The 16,684-nt window shown below is 55.1% G+C and overlaps 1 protein-coding gene across 2 annotated transcripts in view; it reads left to right on the forward strand.

Annotated features, from left to right (window-relative positions):
• Positions 1-252: 252 nt before the first annotated feature.
• MDGA1 (MAM domain containing glycosylphosphatidylinositol anchor 1) overlaps positions 253-16,684 on the forward strand; it is a 56,096-nt gene continuing 39,664 nt past the window's right edge. Inside the window, exon 1 of one of the 2 annotated variants that reach the window (XM_029241587.1) lies at positions 253-1,506. In XM_029241587.1, the coding sequence (XP_029097420.1) occupies positions 1,440-1,506 (67 nt within the window). In that variant the 5' untranslated portion in view covers positions 253-1,439. The remainder of the gene's footprint in view (positions 1,507-16,684) is intronic. The other variant, XM_029241588.1, reaches the window with a different exon arrangement.

A 16,684-nucleotide genomic window follows, 5' to 3' on the forward strand; every position in this document is an offset into this window, starting at 1 on the left:
AGAGAGGGGGAGGGGAGGGGAGAGAGAGGGAGGGGGAGGGGGGAGAGAGAGAGAGAGAGGGAGAGGGAGAGAGGGAGAGAGAGAGAGAAAGGCAGTCTGCTTCCCCCAGCCCTGTTTTGTTTTCTCTAATTGGTCCTGGGGGAGGCGAGGAAATTGGACAGAGGCTGGACCCGGCGAGCTGCGCTGCCTTTAATTGGCTCCTTTTTTTTTAACTGGAGGGGAATCAAACAGGAGAGCGAGCGACAAAGGGTGGGAGAGCGAGAGACCGAACGAGGAGACGCGAGGAGGAGGGAGGAGAGGGGGAGGCGGGGGGAGCGCGGCATGAAAAGCTCGGAGCGGGGAAAAAGCAGCACAGCGAAGCCCAAGTTGCCGAGCGAGCGGAGCGCTCTCGCGGCCCGGAGCCCAGCTGCAGCCGCGCCCGGCAGCCCGGCCCGGCCCCGCCTGCTCTGGGCCCCCGCCGGCGGAGGCCGCCGGGCGGGGGCGGGGACGGAGACGACCAACTTGGGTCGCGGCGCATCCCGGCTCTCCCGAGAGCGCCGAGCCCGGGAGCGCCACCGCCACGGCCAGACGGCGGGAGCGGAGCGAGGCGAGCAGAGGCGGCGAGCGACTCCCGCGCCGCAGCCCAGGCCTTGGCGAGAGCGCGAATATTTTTCAAACGACTCAAACTTTCCTTCTTTCCCCGCGTTCTGGGGTCTCTCTTGGATGGAATTGCTCTCCTGATTCCCGCGGGGCGCTGGGGCGCGATTCCTCCCCGGGGTTCCTCGGTGGCTCGGCTAACTTCGCGGACCCGTGGACCCGTGAGTCTCGCCCCTCCGCGGAGCCTAGCCCGCGCTTCTCCCCTGCTCAGGAGGGCCAGAGCCGGGGCTTTTCGCCTCCGAGAGGACGCCCAGCCCGGCTCCCTTGGGTCGGGCCATTGAGCCCCCAGCACCAGCCGCAGAACTGGAGACAGCGGATTAACCCCAGCGGAGCCCCGGCCTCCCCGCCCCAGCTCCGCGGAGGGGCGTCCCCTGGGCGGGGAAACGACAAGTTTGTCAGTCGTCGGTGGCCTGTTGGATCGAAGCGCCTCCGCCTCCGCAAAGGGGTCCCTGGCGCCCAGAACCCCGAGCGGACATCCCTGGGAACCCGGAGAGGCTCGGCGGCCGGACTTCTCGGGCCGGGGCGCTGGCTGCTGCGCCGGGCGCGCCGAGGCACCCGGGGCCGGGCCAGCGCCCTCTGCGTTCCCACGCGGGCAGCGGCCCCGCCGGAGGAGAAACCCAGGTCGCTGCCGCCGCCACCGCCGACTCCTCAGCCTCCTGATTTCCGTCGCCGCCGCCGCCGCCCCCTCCGTCGCCTCTCGGGGAAGGGGAAGACGCAAGAGGCATCGCAGGGCCCCGGCGGAGGCGCCCCCCACCGCCTCTCGGGCTGTGCCGCCTCGCGGGGATGAAGCACGGGCCGTGAAGATGGAGGTGACCTGCCTTCTACTTCTGGCGCTGATCCCCTTACACTGCCAGGGACAAGGAGTCTACGGTAAGAGCCCGCGTCCCGCTCCATGCCGGCTTAGCACCGCGCGGAAACTTTGCAAAAGGCGCAAAGTGCGCGCTGCCCGGGTTTGGTGGGTACCCCGGCTCGGACTCTGGAGTGGATGCCCGGGTCCCCGCCCTTTTCCAGAGAGCGAGGAGATCGAGCTAGCTGCTTCAGAGCACGGAGACAGGTTGTAGGGTCTGGCGTGAAGCCAGGGATGCCAGGGGGAGGTAGTACCCACTTTCCCAAACCCTGCCAGGGGCGGGAGTGAATCGGAACCCTTGAGAGCACCCAGTTGGCTCGCGAGACCCTGACAGACCGCACACCGGGGGCTGGGAAAACAACTTGCACCGAAACCTCATCCCACCCTGGCTCGGCCTCCGGAGTGGAAGCCGAGCGATGCACGATGCGGAGTTGCGCCCGGCTGGCGAGCGAGCTGGCTGTCAGTACCGCGGCCCGGCGGCTGGCTCGCCTTCCCGGCTCTCGCTGGGCTTCGCTGCTTCGCTTCTTGACAGCCCAAGCGGATGCAGGCATCCCCCAGATCCGGCTCCCCAGACCCCAGAATCCCTTTTCGGACCTCTCCTGAGCCAGTTAGTTCTTCCTGTCCCCGGTTCCCAGCTACAAAACCCCAGCCCCACCTTCCTTCTGCCTGCGCGCACACATTCAGCCACAGTCCCCAGAAAAGCAAACACTGCACGCACCCATCAGGCTACGTGTCGAAACTCTGCCTCCTGCCACGCAGCTTTGCTCCCGCGTCCGCACCCACACTCTCAGGCGCCAAGGGAACTCTGGTTACCCCTTCTTCCTTCTCCCTCGTGGGTTTTCCCGGAGAAAGATCCCGGGAGTGGGCATCATCCGTTCAGGATGACGAGGGCTCATTCCTCTCAGGGACTTCCCCTCTGAGTTCTGGCAGCCAGCAATGCCCTGACCCACAGCACAAAAAGTCTTTGGGGCTCGGTGGCCCTTACTTTACCTTCTTCTAACTGCAGGGTGGTCTGTATAGGTCACTTTTTAAATGATGTGTAGCTGGAGTGAGGAAGATTCTCTTTCCTTCTTTCTCTAGGGTTGAGGACCTAATTATTCACCTTTAGATCGGGAGAGGGTTTGACCTATTCTGTTGAGGGGGTGGGGGCAGAGGCATTGTCCCTCAGCTGCCAGCCTCAAGTGCAGCTGCTAAATGCTTCCTTCTGGGGATGCCTGGCCTGTCTCCCTGAGCCTGGCAAGAGGGAGGGGTGTCCTGGGGGTATCTGGGAGGTGACATCCTCCTGGCTCTACACAACTAGCTGGCTTGGGCTTAATTCCCTGGGGAGGCTGGCCCAGGCATCTGGCCAAACTCTGCCTCTTAATTAGTTTGTGTGTCTCTTACTGCCTGGCCCTTTACATAGGCCAGAAAGGGAAAGAAGGAGGAAGAATGCAGCAGGGACTGAGAGAGGCTGCATTGTGGAGAGGAGGCCACTGAGCGTCTTCCAAAGGCCTTGGCCTCCCCAGGGTAGGGGAAGACATCAGGGTGTACTGGGGGGGTCCTCTTTCTTTTTTCTCCTCAAGGTTTCCCTACAGCTTCACTGTCTCCTTAAGAGGTGGCCTAAGGAGGGACCTGCTGAGGTCTTTGCCTTCTCACCACACCCCAGGGGCTCTGGAGAGCGATGGGGAGCCCTCCGCCTCTGCTGCTATCCTCCACCCTGCTCCTCCCACTGAGTGCCCTTGGGCAGATCTGGCAGGCCCATCTCCTGGCCATTGCTCTTCTCTATCCCCTCCAGTTTCTTCAACCTTATCCGGGGCTGCGTGGGACCCATCTTGAAGAGGCTCCCCTGAGCCTAGCCTGGAAACCCCAGCAATGAAGGCAGGGGGCGGGGCAGTAGTTCCTGTGGACCCTGATTCAGAGTACTTTGGGGCCAGAATTTAGCTGTTGGCTTGTAAGTCCCCCTTTCTCTGTATTTTCTCCACTCCCTCATGTGCCTGGGTCCCAGCTGCTGTCACTCAGAGCACATCAAGGTGTGTTGCTGTGCACTGGGGCCAACCCGGAGCTCTTGGGTGACATTCTTTCCACTTGCCCTTTGAGAGCATGACTCCAAGGAAGGCCTCAGGGGAACTGCAGGGTGAGAAGTCTTAATCAAGGTGGATGGAGAGTGGAGGATCTAGTGAGGAGGAGGACCACAAGAGGCTGCCGAGTTCCTTGTGATGCTAGAAGCTTTGGCCAGATATAGCAGAAGGGAGAACTATGGTATCACCGGGTCTGGGTTAAAGAAATAGTATGGGGAGGGGCTTCCCTGGTGGCGCAGTGGTTACGAATCCGCCTGCCAATGCAGGGTACACGGGTTTGAGCCCTCGTCCCGGAAGATCCCACATGCCGCGGAGCAACTGCGCCCGTGCACCACGACTACTGAGCCTGCGTTCTAGAGCCCGCGAGCCACACGTACTGAGCCCGCGAGCCACAACTACTGAAGCCCGCGTACCTAGAGCCCATGTCCACAACAAGAGAAGCCACCGCAATGAGAAGCCCGTGCACCGCAATGAAGAATAGCCCCCACTCACCGCAACTAGAGAAAGCCCGCGTGCAGCAACGAAAACCCAACGCAGCCAAAAATAAATAAATTAATTAAAAATATTAGTTCTTAAAAAAAAAAAAGAAATCATATGGTGAGCTAGTTCTTCTGCTCCACCCCCCCCAAAGCAGATGAAGCAGTTTGAGAAAGAGTAGAGTGCAGGGGTGAGGGATGGCCACTCATGCCCATCATTGTATGTCAGCACCTAGCACGGTGCCCGGCACACAGCAGGAGCTGGCAAGTACTTGTTGCACGAATGAAGGGCCATTGTTGGGGGGAAGTTGAGGAAATGCTTCTTGAAATTCTTTCTCTCCAAGAACTCTGTCTAGGATGGTTTCCAGCAGCGTAGTGGGGTCTCTCTGAGAGTCTCTGCTTAGGGAGAGTCATGGAGTCCTAGGCTGGCAGCCGGAGGGGACCTCAGCTTACCTGGCAGTGAGAAGGGAGGCAGGTTTTACTCAAGGCACAAAAGAAAAAGTGTGCCGGAGGGAGGGAACCCCAGCCTGTGTGGCTGAGGGAGGGGCAGATTAACATGGAAGCTGAATTGAGGAGAGGGAGGAAGAGCAGGCTGTGTAGGATAAACCCGTCAGGATCTGGCCTGGGCTGTGGGTCTCCGATGAGGCTGGTGGGAGGCAGGTGCCTGGAGCCCTATGCCTGGCTTCCCTCTGAGTGTGCTCTTGTCGTCTCTGAGGTCCGCTGTCTACAGTAGGGCTGGGGAGGTGCTGTCAGCCTGGTCAGGTGGTTTTGCTCTTCTTGGGGGCACAGATGCTACAGGAGCTGAGTACTGGACCAGATGGTCCATTTGGAGCCTGTCCCCTCTTCCCTCCTACCTCCCAATCTCCTGGCCCAGTTTGTTGTGCTCCCAGTGGATCCTGTAATCTGCTTTCTGGCAAGCCAGGGGGGTGGGCTGGCCCCAGACGCCTAGTTCTGGGGCAAAGACAGTAGCTAGGTGATGGAGGAGGAATAATCTATGTGTGGATAGCATCAGAAAACACCCCCTCCTCCATCCTGGCTTCCTCTCTTCCTTCCATAGCTGCTGGACTTCCAGCCAGGGGCAGGTCAGTGGGACTCCTCTCCTTTACAAAAACACAACAAACCCCTGGATTATTTAACATGCAGGAGTGCGAATTGACATTATCCTTAAGACAGGTTGTTTGCAGCTTACTGGTGGAAGTCAAAATGTTTCACCAAAGGTGTCGTCGGAAACTACTACCCTTTGCTAATTTTCGTGGGAACATGGAGACAGATGTTGAATAATTTGACAGGAGCAACATAGCTTACAGAATTGTCACCAAGTCAGGTTTTTTCCCCTCCTCTGAGGGGTGCGGAGAGGGAATTTCAGGAAGTGTGTCTCCCAGTGCCGTCTTCTGGGTGTTGATCTGAGTGTGGGCACCCTTGGGATTTTTCGCTGGCATTTCTACCCCATGCCTTGAAACTGGCTGTCCCCTGGAGAAGGAAGGCATCGCATCAGAAAACTCTGGCCTCCCAGGGCAAGCAGAAGGCTTGGGGGTTTCTAAATGTCCTCAAGAAGATCCCTGCCTCTGTCCCTTCTTCCTTCTCAGTTATAGAAACTACATGAGGGAGAAAGAGGGCCTTGTGTCCACAAATCCAGGCTGTTTTGTTTGCTTTGTCAGCATCGTCTGCACCCCTGCCCCACCGAGTTTAAGTTGACCCCTGTGCTAGTCTGAGGGCTCCCAGGCCTGACGTCGGGCCGGAGAGTCCTCCTTCAGGTCAAGAGCCCCATAATGTCCCATCGTACACTGCAGGCTGCAAACCTGTGCTTCCTGCCTGGAAGGGGGCTCTGGGGAATGGGGCTGGGGGTGGTTAGAGAGGATGAGTTTGTTAGCCAGGAAGGCACCTTCGAGAGGCGGGCTGGGGACATGCCAAGAGCCTACTTGTAATTGGCCAGGCCTGGCTGTGAGCTGCTGGGGCCAGGGTGGCAAAGCCTCGATTAGAGCCTGGTATTAGCTCTGCTTTGCTGGAACATGGAGGGACGGGTGAGGGCTCCATAGGGAGAATGGAGGGAGCTAATCACAGCTGCCAAGGCCAACAAATGAATGATGCAGGAAATCAATACCTGGGGGCGGGAGTGGAAATCCGGGCAGTGGTAGCAGCCATGGCTTCTCCCGCTGCCCAGGAGGCACAGGTGGGCCTGGGAGGAGTGAGACAGAGGCAGCAGTGTGAGGACCCTCCTCTCCCCCACACCCTCCCCCCTCCCCTTCATCTGCCTTCCTCTCCCCCACTCCTCCCTTTCATCTCCTTGTGGCTGGGCTCAGGGAGGATGGGCCAGGAGATGCCCCACCTGGCAAAAACAGGGGTCCTGGGAGATGGGACCTTGGGCCACTCAGTGCTGGAAGAGCGCTCCCCAGCTCTGACATGCCTCTGGACACCTGAACCTGACTAGGCTCCAGGTGTGAGGGTGTGTGTCTGGGGACCCTGCCCTGTGCTGCTGGCCCTGCACTGCCACTCCAGAAATGGCCAGCAGGGGGAGGGCTTGGCTGTCACATTGCTTCTTGCCTTTCCTGGGCTCCCTTGGCCTCAAGACTCCCAGTAGGATGAGCTTAGCCTGGGGCCCACGGGAGCCCCTTAGGGCCTTCTGAAGCCCCAGGCCGCCCTCCACCTCCTGTGTCCCCACCCCAGTGTCCCAGGACATTCGCCTGTGGCCAAAGCCACACTTCCTGAACCCTAGGCTGGAGGAGAGCTCTCTGGTGGGGCTTGGCTGGGTTGTGTGCAGAGCAGGGGCTTGTGCCTTGGCAGAGCTGCCTCTTTGTGAACCTGGGTCTGGCCCCTCTTCTGCATCTTCCTCCCCATAGTCAGAGACCCTGCTTTGCAGGCACACATCTGCTGACGGCTGATACTAGGTATTAAGGGGCCCCTACTGCATTTAAATGCTGATATGGAAGGCAAAAGCAATGCTTAACCCAAAGGAATGAATCTTTTTTCTTAAGCAATGCAATCTCCCTTTTCCCAAGTCTATGAGTAACACGTGTTCTTTGCAAAAACAATCAGAGTAAACATAAAAGTATAAGGAAGAAAGTAAAACTCACTTGACATCCTGCCTTGCATTCGATGATGATTCTTTCAGGCATCTTTTTGGGCAAATAGGAATGAACTTTTTAGGGAAGAATCGTTGGTTATGACGACCATATCTTATAGGTGTGTAAGTACCACGTGCATTGCCAAGCATTTTCATGTGTCTAACTCCTTTGATTCCATAACATTCTGAGAGGTCAGAACAGGGGGTCCTATTGTCCCTATTTAACAGATGGGGAAACCAAGGTTCTAAGAGTTTAAGAACTTGCTTAAGGTTACACAGCTGGTAAGAAGTGGCTTGTAGACTCGATCCCAGTGGATCTTCTGATTTGGGGGTTGGAAAACAGTACGGTGTCCCTCTTGCCATTCATTAAATATTTACTGAGCACTTCCCTTGAGCAAGGCCCTGTTCTGAGCATTGACAGGGCTACTGAGATAAATAAGATGCTCTCAAGGAGAAGGGGAGAGGAATCACATACAAGATGGTGGTTCCCGGACGATCTTGATAAATGCCATGTGACAAGGGCAGATAAAGGACTGTGGGAATTCGAAGAGGGAGGAAATTACTTCCAAGGCCTGGTAGAGGAGGGGGCATTTGAACCAGCCTTGACAAATAGAAGTAAGGAGTGAGAAGGGCATCCCAGGTGGAGGACTCATTATGGCAAAGGCATGGAGCATAAAGAACCTGGGTGTGTGTGGGGAGTTGTGAGTCGTTGATTTGGGCTGGGGCGTAGGCTGAAAGGGAGTCAGGGCAGTTAGAGTTGGAACAGTAAAGGAATAATAATAAAAACTGCTAACATTTGCTGCCCAGGCTGAGATAAGGAATATGTATTGTCTTCTTTAATCCTTACCATAATCCCTTAAGAGAGAGTCACTCATCAGCCCATTTTACCAATGAGTAAACTGAGGGCTCAGAAGGATGAAGTTACTTGTCCAAGGGGCAGAGCTGGGTTTGAACCCAGATTTGCTGATTATAAAGCCTGTGCTTGTGGGGAGTAGGCTGGAATCTTGGGTTTGTGAGGGTGTTGAGCAGGGGAATGGGTTGATATGAGCCCAGGTACCTCATATCAGGCTGGGTAGCCGTGCAGCTGTGTGTTTGAACTGGCTGCGGTCAGGTGGAGGGAGACTGGTCAGGAGATCCAGAAGTTGTCTGGGGAAGTCGTAATGAGAGCTTGATCCAGGGTGGTGGCTGTGAGAATGGACAGGGGGGAGTGGGTACAAGAACTGCAGCCAACCAACAAACATGTAAGTGAAGCCTCTGTAAGTGGCACTTGAGATATTTGATGAAATAAACATGCTCTTATTCTCCTAGAGTTTAAGTTCAAGTTGAGGGGAGACAGGCAGTAAACAAGTCAGTGAATAAGTAATGCATTCTATGGTGATGAATTTTATAAAAAATGGGTAAAGCAGCTAAGGGGACAAGGTGTGGTAGGCTGTGGTTCAAGTTCATACCCATTAGTTGGGGGTAGAAGTGCTCCTTGAGTAGGTGCCACCAGCGCAGAGACCTGAAGATGCCCGAGGGAGGAGGGAGGAAGCCCCGTGGATGTCTGCAGGAAGTGTGATCCAGGCGGGAGAATAGCCAGTGCAAAGGCCCTGGGGTAGAAACATGCCTGGACTACTTAGTAACAACGAGGAATCCAGTATGGCTGGAGCAGAGTGAGCCATGGGGAAGGGAGTAGGAGGTGGGGTTAGAGAGTTAATGGGGGCAGGTTGTTTGCAGCCTTGAAGGCTAAGTAAGGACTTTGGATTTTCTTTTTAATTAATTTATTTATTTAATTAATTTATTTTTGGCTGCGTTGGGTCTTCATTGCTGCGCACGGGCTTTCTCTAGCTGTGGCGAGCGGGGGCTACTCTTTGTTGTGGTGCGCAGGCTTCTCATTGCAGTGGATTCTCTTGTTGCGGAGCAGGGGCTCCTCTTGTTGCGGAGCAGGGGCTCTAGGCGCGCGGGCTTCAGTAGTTGTGGCACGCGGGCTCAGTAGTTGTGGCTCGTGGGCTCTAGAGCGCAGGCTCAGTAGTTGTGGCGCACGGGCTTAGTTGCTCCGCGGCATGTGGGATCTTCCCGGACCAGGGCTTGAACCCGTGTCCCCTGCATTGGCAGGCAGATTCTCAACCACTGCGCCACCAGTGAAGCCCAGGACTTTGGATTTTATCCTGAGAGAGGTGGGGGCCATGGGAGGGTTTTGAGCAGAGGACAGACATGAACTGACACCTTTTTAATAGAATCCCTCTGGCTGCCATGTACAGCATAGACCGTAGGAGGTTGGGGATGGGGGAAGGATCCAGTCAGAGACTGTTACAAAAGGCGAGAAGTGAGACTGTACAATCATTGGGTCCTGACAGTATTTCAGAGCTTGGGCAAGGGATGGGAGCTGAAAACGGCTCTGAAGTTTGGTGTTGGGAGGCTTGGCACACAATGGCAATGAGATGGAGCGAAGGCCATGGGAAGTCAGACAGGTCTGGGGCAGTGGAGTGAAGCAGTTAAATGCCTGGCCTTCTGGGTAAGGAACCCGTGTTTGAACCAGCTGTGAGAGCCCGAGAAATTACATCTGCTTTCAAAGCCGTGGCTCTTCTGCTTGTCAGATGGGTTTGTGATAAGCATGCAATAAGCCGTACCTGGAAAGCCCTGAGCACTGTTCTTGGCACTTAGCAAGGCCTCGGTGAATAGTTTTATTTGAATGACAATGCCAGTGCAGTTTTGAACTTCATGGGATTCTGGTGCTGGGATGTCTGGGAGAGATGTTGATGGACATGAGTGGCGGTGCTCAGGGGAGAGATCTGTTCTGAGTGGTGGACTTGCACATCTGGATTTATGTCTACACAATGATGTGAGGTGAGACCACGAGGTGGGATAAAATTGCCAAGGAAGAGAGAGTAGAGTGAGAGAGGAGACTGGGCTGAGACCAGTGCCCTGGGGGTGGAAGGAGAAAGAGGAGACAGAGCAGGTGGCATCAGGGAGGTAGGAGGAGACCCAGGAGGGGACAGGGACCAGAAAGGCAGGGAAGGGATGAAGTCCATGGGAGGAAGGGCCGTCTGGGGACTGGGAGGTTGGTGGGGATGCGGCTGCAGCACAGAGCGGGGCTCCTTCTCAAGGGGACTTCCCAAGGAGTCCCCTGGGGATTTTGTGAAAATGCAAATTCTGACTCAGTGGGTCTGGAGCTGAGCAGAGATTGTGCATTTCCAACCAACTCCTGGGTGATGCTGACGCTGCTAGCCCACAGATTGCTCTTTGAACAGCAAGGGCAGACAGGGAAGAGGATTGGACTCAAATGGGAAGACTTGGGTTGGAGGGTCAGTGGGCAGCTTGCTGCCTCTGAGAGAGCCTGGCCCAGGAGCCTCGCCCCTCTGAGCTCAGTGTCCTCGTCTGGAAGGCTGGTTCAGGCGCTCCCGCCTCTTGGGATTACAGAGGAGCCGAGGGTGACAGCACTTCGTAAACTCTAAGGCAATCTATGTGGACTTTGTTCATGAGAGCAGAGGAGATGGCAGGCAGATGGCAGGGAGCCCTGGGTGTGGGTGGTGTACGGAAGCAGGAGGTTCAGGCTGCTCTTTTGAGAAATGTCGCGGGCCAGGGAGGGCTGGAGCCGCAGTTCCCCTACCCAGGCCGGGCCTTCTGCCTGTGGGAAGCTGGGGCTGCAGGGGTGGGTGACCTCAGTGTGTGTGTGTGTGTGTGTGTGTGTGCATGTGAGAGAGAGAGAGAGAGAGAGAGAGAGAGAGTGATGTGGGCGGGCGTGAAGGCCGCTGCTTGGCCAGCTTTGGAGATTCCACCCCAGGCTCTTCTTGGTTCCTTTCCAGTCCCAGAAACTCAGCAGGGATTGACTTTGATTATCTGGAGGGTTGGGAGCTGTGTAGAGAAGTGTTTCTCAGCCCGGCGGGCATGTCAGAACCACCTGGAGAGCTTTTTCAAGAACAGATGCCTGACTCCACCCCCAGACCTCCTGAATCAGAAACTCTGCAGGTGGCATCAAGGCAGCTGTGGTCAGAAGCTCTCCAGTTGATTCTCAGGCACAGCTGGTGTAGACAGTGCATCTGAATGAGTCAGGCCCAAACAGATGCCTTCTTCCCTTGGGCTTTCTGAGGGCATTTCTGGGTTTTCCAGGTCACCGCCCAAGCTTTGTTTCAGCCATGCTCATCTAGACCCTCGGGTCTTAAAAAAAACGCACTTACCATTTTTTAAATTATGAGCCAGGGGACTTTCTAGTTTAGTAGTCTAACTGGAAAGGTCAGGAGCTTGGGAGAGTAGCCTCTCTCACTCTTCTAGCCAGGGAATTTCCAGACCTGAACCTAAAGAGACTGAAAGAAACTGCTCCAGAAATGTTGTTTTCATTGATTTTCAATAGGTAAATTCTGTTACCTTTTTGAAATGTGGCCCTTTTGTTTATTCTCTTCTCTTTTTGGTTTAGAGAAAATGAAAATTTCAGAGCAGGGCCCCATCGTAGCAATTCAATTCAAATGTAAACCGAGCAAATGTTTAATGAGCAGTTGCTAAGTGTCTGGAAGGGAGGTGGGCGCTGTGACTGCAGGGAGGGCTGAAGGATACCTGCCCCCAAGGAGCTCGCAGTGGTGCAGGAGAACGCAGCCTTTTCCAGCGTCCTCATTTTCCAGATGACGAAGCTGAGGCTCAGCTTGAGGGACTTGCCCAAGCCCCTGAAGTTAGCAGGTAGTGGAGTCAGGATTTGAACTCAAGCCTGCCCAATACCAAGTCTGGTACTTGCCTACTGCCCGCAGTGTGAAATTCCTGAGGGCAGGATCTGACCTATTTTTTTTTTTTTCCCTAGACTGTGCTGTGGAGAATGGGTTGCTGATGGGAGCAGCACGAGGACCCTCAGTCCTATATCAGTTAGGAATCACATTCTGTTGCCAGAACCAAAGACCTGACTACAGAGTCTCCAACAAATTAAAGTGACTTTCTTAAGTCTAGAAGTAGGCTATCCACGGCTGCTCTGGTGGCTCCTTGGTCACTAGAGATCCAGGCTCCCTTCATCTTGCTGTTCTGATCTCCTCACAGTGGTGCTTCTCAAACCTTGCTGCATATTAGAATTCCCTGGGGGTGTTTAAAATTTGTGATGCTTCGGTCATACCTCACATCAACTAAGTCAGAATGTCTGGGAGTGAGAACCAGGGATCAGCATTTTTTTTTTTTTTTTTAAAAAAAGAAAGATCCCGAGATGATTCAGATGTGCAGCAAAGTTCGGGAACCCCTGCCTTAGAGCATTTTGCCTTAACGTCACCAAGGGGCTGCTGGGGCTCAGCCATCATGACACATTCCAGGCAGGAAGAAGGGAGGAACACTTAAAAGGCTGAGTCATTTACCAGTTGAGTCAGCTTTTCCAGAAGCCCCCTCCCAATGATGTCTGCTTACATCTTACTGGCCATTCTGTTTTTTTTTTTTTTTTGGCTTAGTCGGGTCTTAGTTGTGTCACATGGGATCTTTTGTTGTGGCACGCAGGATTCTCTCTAGTTGTGGTGTGAGGGCTCTGTAGTTGCGACGTGCGGGCTCCAGTTGCCCTGCGGAATGTGGGATCTTAGTTCCCTGACCGGGGATCCAACCCGTGTCCCCTGCATTGGAAGGCGGATTCTCAACCACTGGATTACCTGGGAAGTCCCTTACTGGCCATTCTTAGATGAAGGGAGGCTGATAAATGTAGCCTTTTAGATGGACATATTCTCAACTAAGAGAATATCAGGGTTTATTTAGATAGAAGGGGAGAATGGAAGTTGGATAGGTCATGAGCAGTCTTTACCACAAATCCCCACCTCAGGATCAGTTGGCATTTCTTGAAATGAAAGGATTTAGATGGATGTGAACAGCTGTTCTTCTCCCCACCTCACTCTACCCTGCCAGCCTAGCTCGGGTTGGGTGGGGTGCTCTGGTGGCTCTGAGTATGGCCAGAAGGAACCTTAGAGAAGACAGAGAACCAGAGCAGGGAAAAGGCTTGCTTGGGGCAACCCAGACGTTCATGTGCGGGTCCAGCTTCCCATCTGCTAATGCTCGTTTGCTCCCCCTCACCCCAGCACACTGTTCATTCACATTTCCGTGAGGTTGTTCATTTCCACTGGTTGGTACCTCCCTCCACTAGCAGGTGGCTCCTTTCAGTCCCAGCCGCAGGAGAGCTCTGTGGACCCTCCTGGTTTGGGGGAACCAGAAACTGAGGGACTGTGCTAGAAACCATGATCTACCTCATCTTTCTGCCTCTCAGCAAGCCCATACCCGCACGAGCCCAGGCAACCCCACTGCTGTTTGCTCAATGTCTAATCCTTTGTCGGGAAGTTCTTCTCATTGTCTAACCTTATTTCAGCTTGTTGTAACATAATCTCTTATCAGAAAGATTCAGAAGCTGAGGCCTCTGACCTGAACTTGAATATCTCCTTAGCCCTGAGACTTTTCCTATGTGAAACTCTAAATGAAGGCACTTATCCCATCACTGAGAGGGACATCCGGAGGGTAGACTTGGGGAGGGAGCTGGATTCTGGTGTTCCAGTAAAATGCAGGGGGCCTCTGGGGAGGTCAGTTTATCTCTAGCAAAATACATAAGCCCACAAGGCAAGCTGAAGGTCTGTGCCATCACAAGACCTGGCTTTACTCTCCTTTCTGGAATAAGGCCATGTATTCCAGACACAGAGAAGGCCAGGAGTTGGAGCTTGAGGGTGTGGTAAGAAGTGAGCTCAGCTGTGATACAGTGGTCTTAACTGACCCAGAGGCACTTGAATCTCAAGGAGTTTGTGCAGGAAGAGACTGAGACCAGAGAAGGTAAGGTCAAGGTCACACAGCAATTAGGTGCCAAGGCTGAAGTTTAAAGTCACGTCAAAGGACTTTCCAGCTGGATCTTTCTCATTCTCCTATATTATCCTGTGGGCTCAGGAGAAGCAAGGACACATCTGCATGGCATTTATAAGCTCCCATGAAGTTCAAAACTGCACTGGCATTGTCAGAGCCAGGAGGGAACTTAGATCAAATATAATAATGTGTTAGAAAAGAAACCTGAGGCCTAGAGAGGGCAAGAGAAGTCCCCAGACCACAGAGCAAACAGGCAGCCCAGCTTGGAATCATGGAAGGTCACAGGTAATGGGCTTAGAGGTTACCTGGCCCTAACTGGTCAGTTTTTAGAGGCAGAAACCAGTGGTCAGAGGTGAAGGGTCACTCCAAGCTCTACCTGCCATTGAATACACCCTTCTCTCCCACTTCTATCTCCCAAGTCATATCTGGGCTCTAGGATACCGAGAGGAGTGTGTGCGTGTGTACACGTGCGTGTGCATGTGTGGCTTAATGTGCCAGGGGCAGCAGGCAGGAGACGTAAGAGGCTTTCTCCAGATCAAGCCACCCACCTCCTTCTGGGGCATTCAGAGGCTACAGTGAGTTCTCGCCCCCGCTCCTGGCTTCCTCCAGTTCCCCATACAGCCATGGCCCCTGGCGTTGCCCACTGGCACAGTGGCCTCGGGGGTGCTGGGAGGGCTCAGCCCTGAGGGATGCCCTAATCTGCTTGAAGCACCGACACCCTGCCTGGCTCACTCCCTCACCTTCTCGGGAGCTGAGGGAGCAGGGGCTGTGAGGCTGTCCAGGGCGAGGGTGGGCTGCATCTCCCCACAGTCTCCTGCCCTTCATTCTGGCGGAGCTGGGGCCGGTGAAGCCAGTGGCTCCTTCAGGCTCCCTTGCAGAATTATAGAGCCAGGGATGCGGGGCTGAGGGGTGAAAGGAATGATTGGTGGGGAGCCCTGGCTGCTGGTGGAGATCAGTGTGTGTGTGTGTGTGTGTGTGTGTGTCTTTCTGTCTGTCTGTTTGTGTATGGAGAACCATTGGCAGGAGATAAGCTGTTCTCACTGGGTACCTCAGCCGGAGCTGAAATACATTCCCCAAGTCCTCTCTATGCTGGGCATGTACACTTCATCAGTATTTTTCGTGCACACGTAAATATACGTAGGCATGCATGTGCTGAAAGTGTGCATATATGTGATCATGCCCACAAGAACATGGGTTTATGTGCAGGGAGTCATGTATGTATGTGTGGGGGGACTGCAGACCTCTTTGGGGGCTTCTTTGGGTCCACCTTTATCCAACTGCTCCTCTGGGCAGCCCCTGGTCATCCTTGCCTTGGTCCCCAGGCAGGGGGCGGGAATGGGCATCCAGCTCTCTGGACCGTCAGCCCAACGCTATGTCCAGCCTGGGTTATAACTGCCCACCACCGCTTCTGGGAGACCTGAAGTGGGGGGCAGGGAGAGGCTGAGGCTGGCCTGAAGCTCCTGGCTAATTTTCCCGGCCTCCATCGATCCAGAAACTTCTCCTGAGTCTATTAGCAGTCGGCGAGTGAAAATATCCCGCATTTCAAGCCCTGACCTGAGACAGGGAGGAATCCATAGCAATTTGTTCAAACAGAGGAAAGCATTTCCCTCTGATTTGTATTCCAATTTATTCCAGGCAGGAAGGGGGTCAGGATGGGGGAACGGGGAACCCTGGCACGGCCAGAGCTGGGCCCAGGCCATCCCCCTCAGCCCCCCATGCCAGCCAGGGTGGCAGCTGGTACTCCCTATGGCTCCTGGGGGTGAGGGCTGAGGAGGGGAGGGTGGGCCCCAGCAGGGGGATGGGAAGAGAGACCCTTCCCAGCAGGCCCTGCTTGGCTGGAAAGCTCAGTTGTGGATGTGGTTTTCACAAAATACAAAGCTGCCTGCTTGGAGCCTCTCTCCCCGCACTGGGGCCTGTGCCAGGCGTGCGCTCACCCGCTGTGCCCGTGCCAGGGTAGGGGCTGGGCTGAACGCATGGGCACAGTGGCCCTAGCTGGGCTGAGTGGCAGGGGGCCTCTTCTTCTCCTGAAGCCCTCCCCAGCCATCCTCGCAGGAGCAGAACTGCCCAGGCTCAGAGGGGAGCTGGCACCTTGGAGAGTCCCCTTGCAGGGCAGGGGGCCCCTCACGGCGGGAGCCCTGAGCACATCTGCCTGACACAGTGCTCACGCTTCATTCCTGGCCTGAGCAGACTGGAGCTCATGGGTGTCCTAACCAGGGAGTCTCTTTTGAGCACCTAGGATAACGATAGCTCTGGCTGACATTTATTAACTACCAACTACTTGCTGGGCACTGGGCTAGTGCTGCCAAGCACCCAGTTTTGGCAGGGTCCAGGCGTCCTCCTGCACCTCACTTTCCTCAACCTTCGGCATACTTCTGTCACCTCCGTCAGCCGTCTCTGCTCAGTGTTTTCAGTTTCTCCTGGGAATCACTTCTCCCTTCCACCTGCGGCTGGCCCTAGTGACCTAGGGTCTCAGGACTGATGCCCCTGCAGCCCCCCTTTTCCAAGGGCCTCCACAGACAGGCCAGCTTCCTTTCTTCTGGATCACTTTCTTTGGCGCTACCTGGTCTTCCGCTCCCCGCCAGGGCCCAAGCCTCTGCAGAGGTGGCTCCATGGCAACCAGAGAGGAGGATTCTGGGAAGGGTCAGCCAAGTGGTCCTGCAGCTTTGCCCCCAACCCCTGCTCTCCACTGTTTCCTTCCCTCATGCCTCAGTGCCCCAGGGAGGAGAGTAACCAGAGAAGTTCTTCACACCAAGGTGTCAGTGATTAGCAGCTCTCAGGTCAGCTGTCGCACATGACTTGCCAGGCTCCATGACACCACCGAGGTCTAATTTCAGAAGCA

Source organism: Monodon monoceros, unplaced genomic scaffold, assembly GCF_005190385.1.
Source record: "Monodon monoceros isolate NGI ecotype Baffin Bay Population unplaced genomic scaffold, NGI_Narwhal_1 Super_Scaffold_3, whole genome shotgun sequence".
In the NCBI taxonomy this organism is placed as follows: Eukaryota; Metazoa; Chordata; class Mammalia; order Artiodactyla; family Monodontidae; genus Monodon; species Monodon monoceros.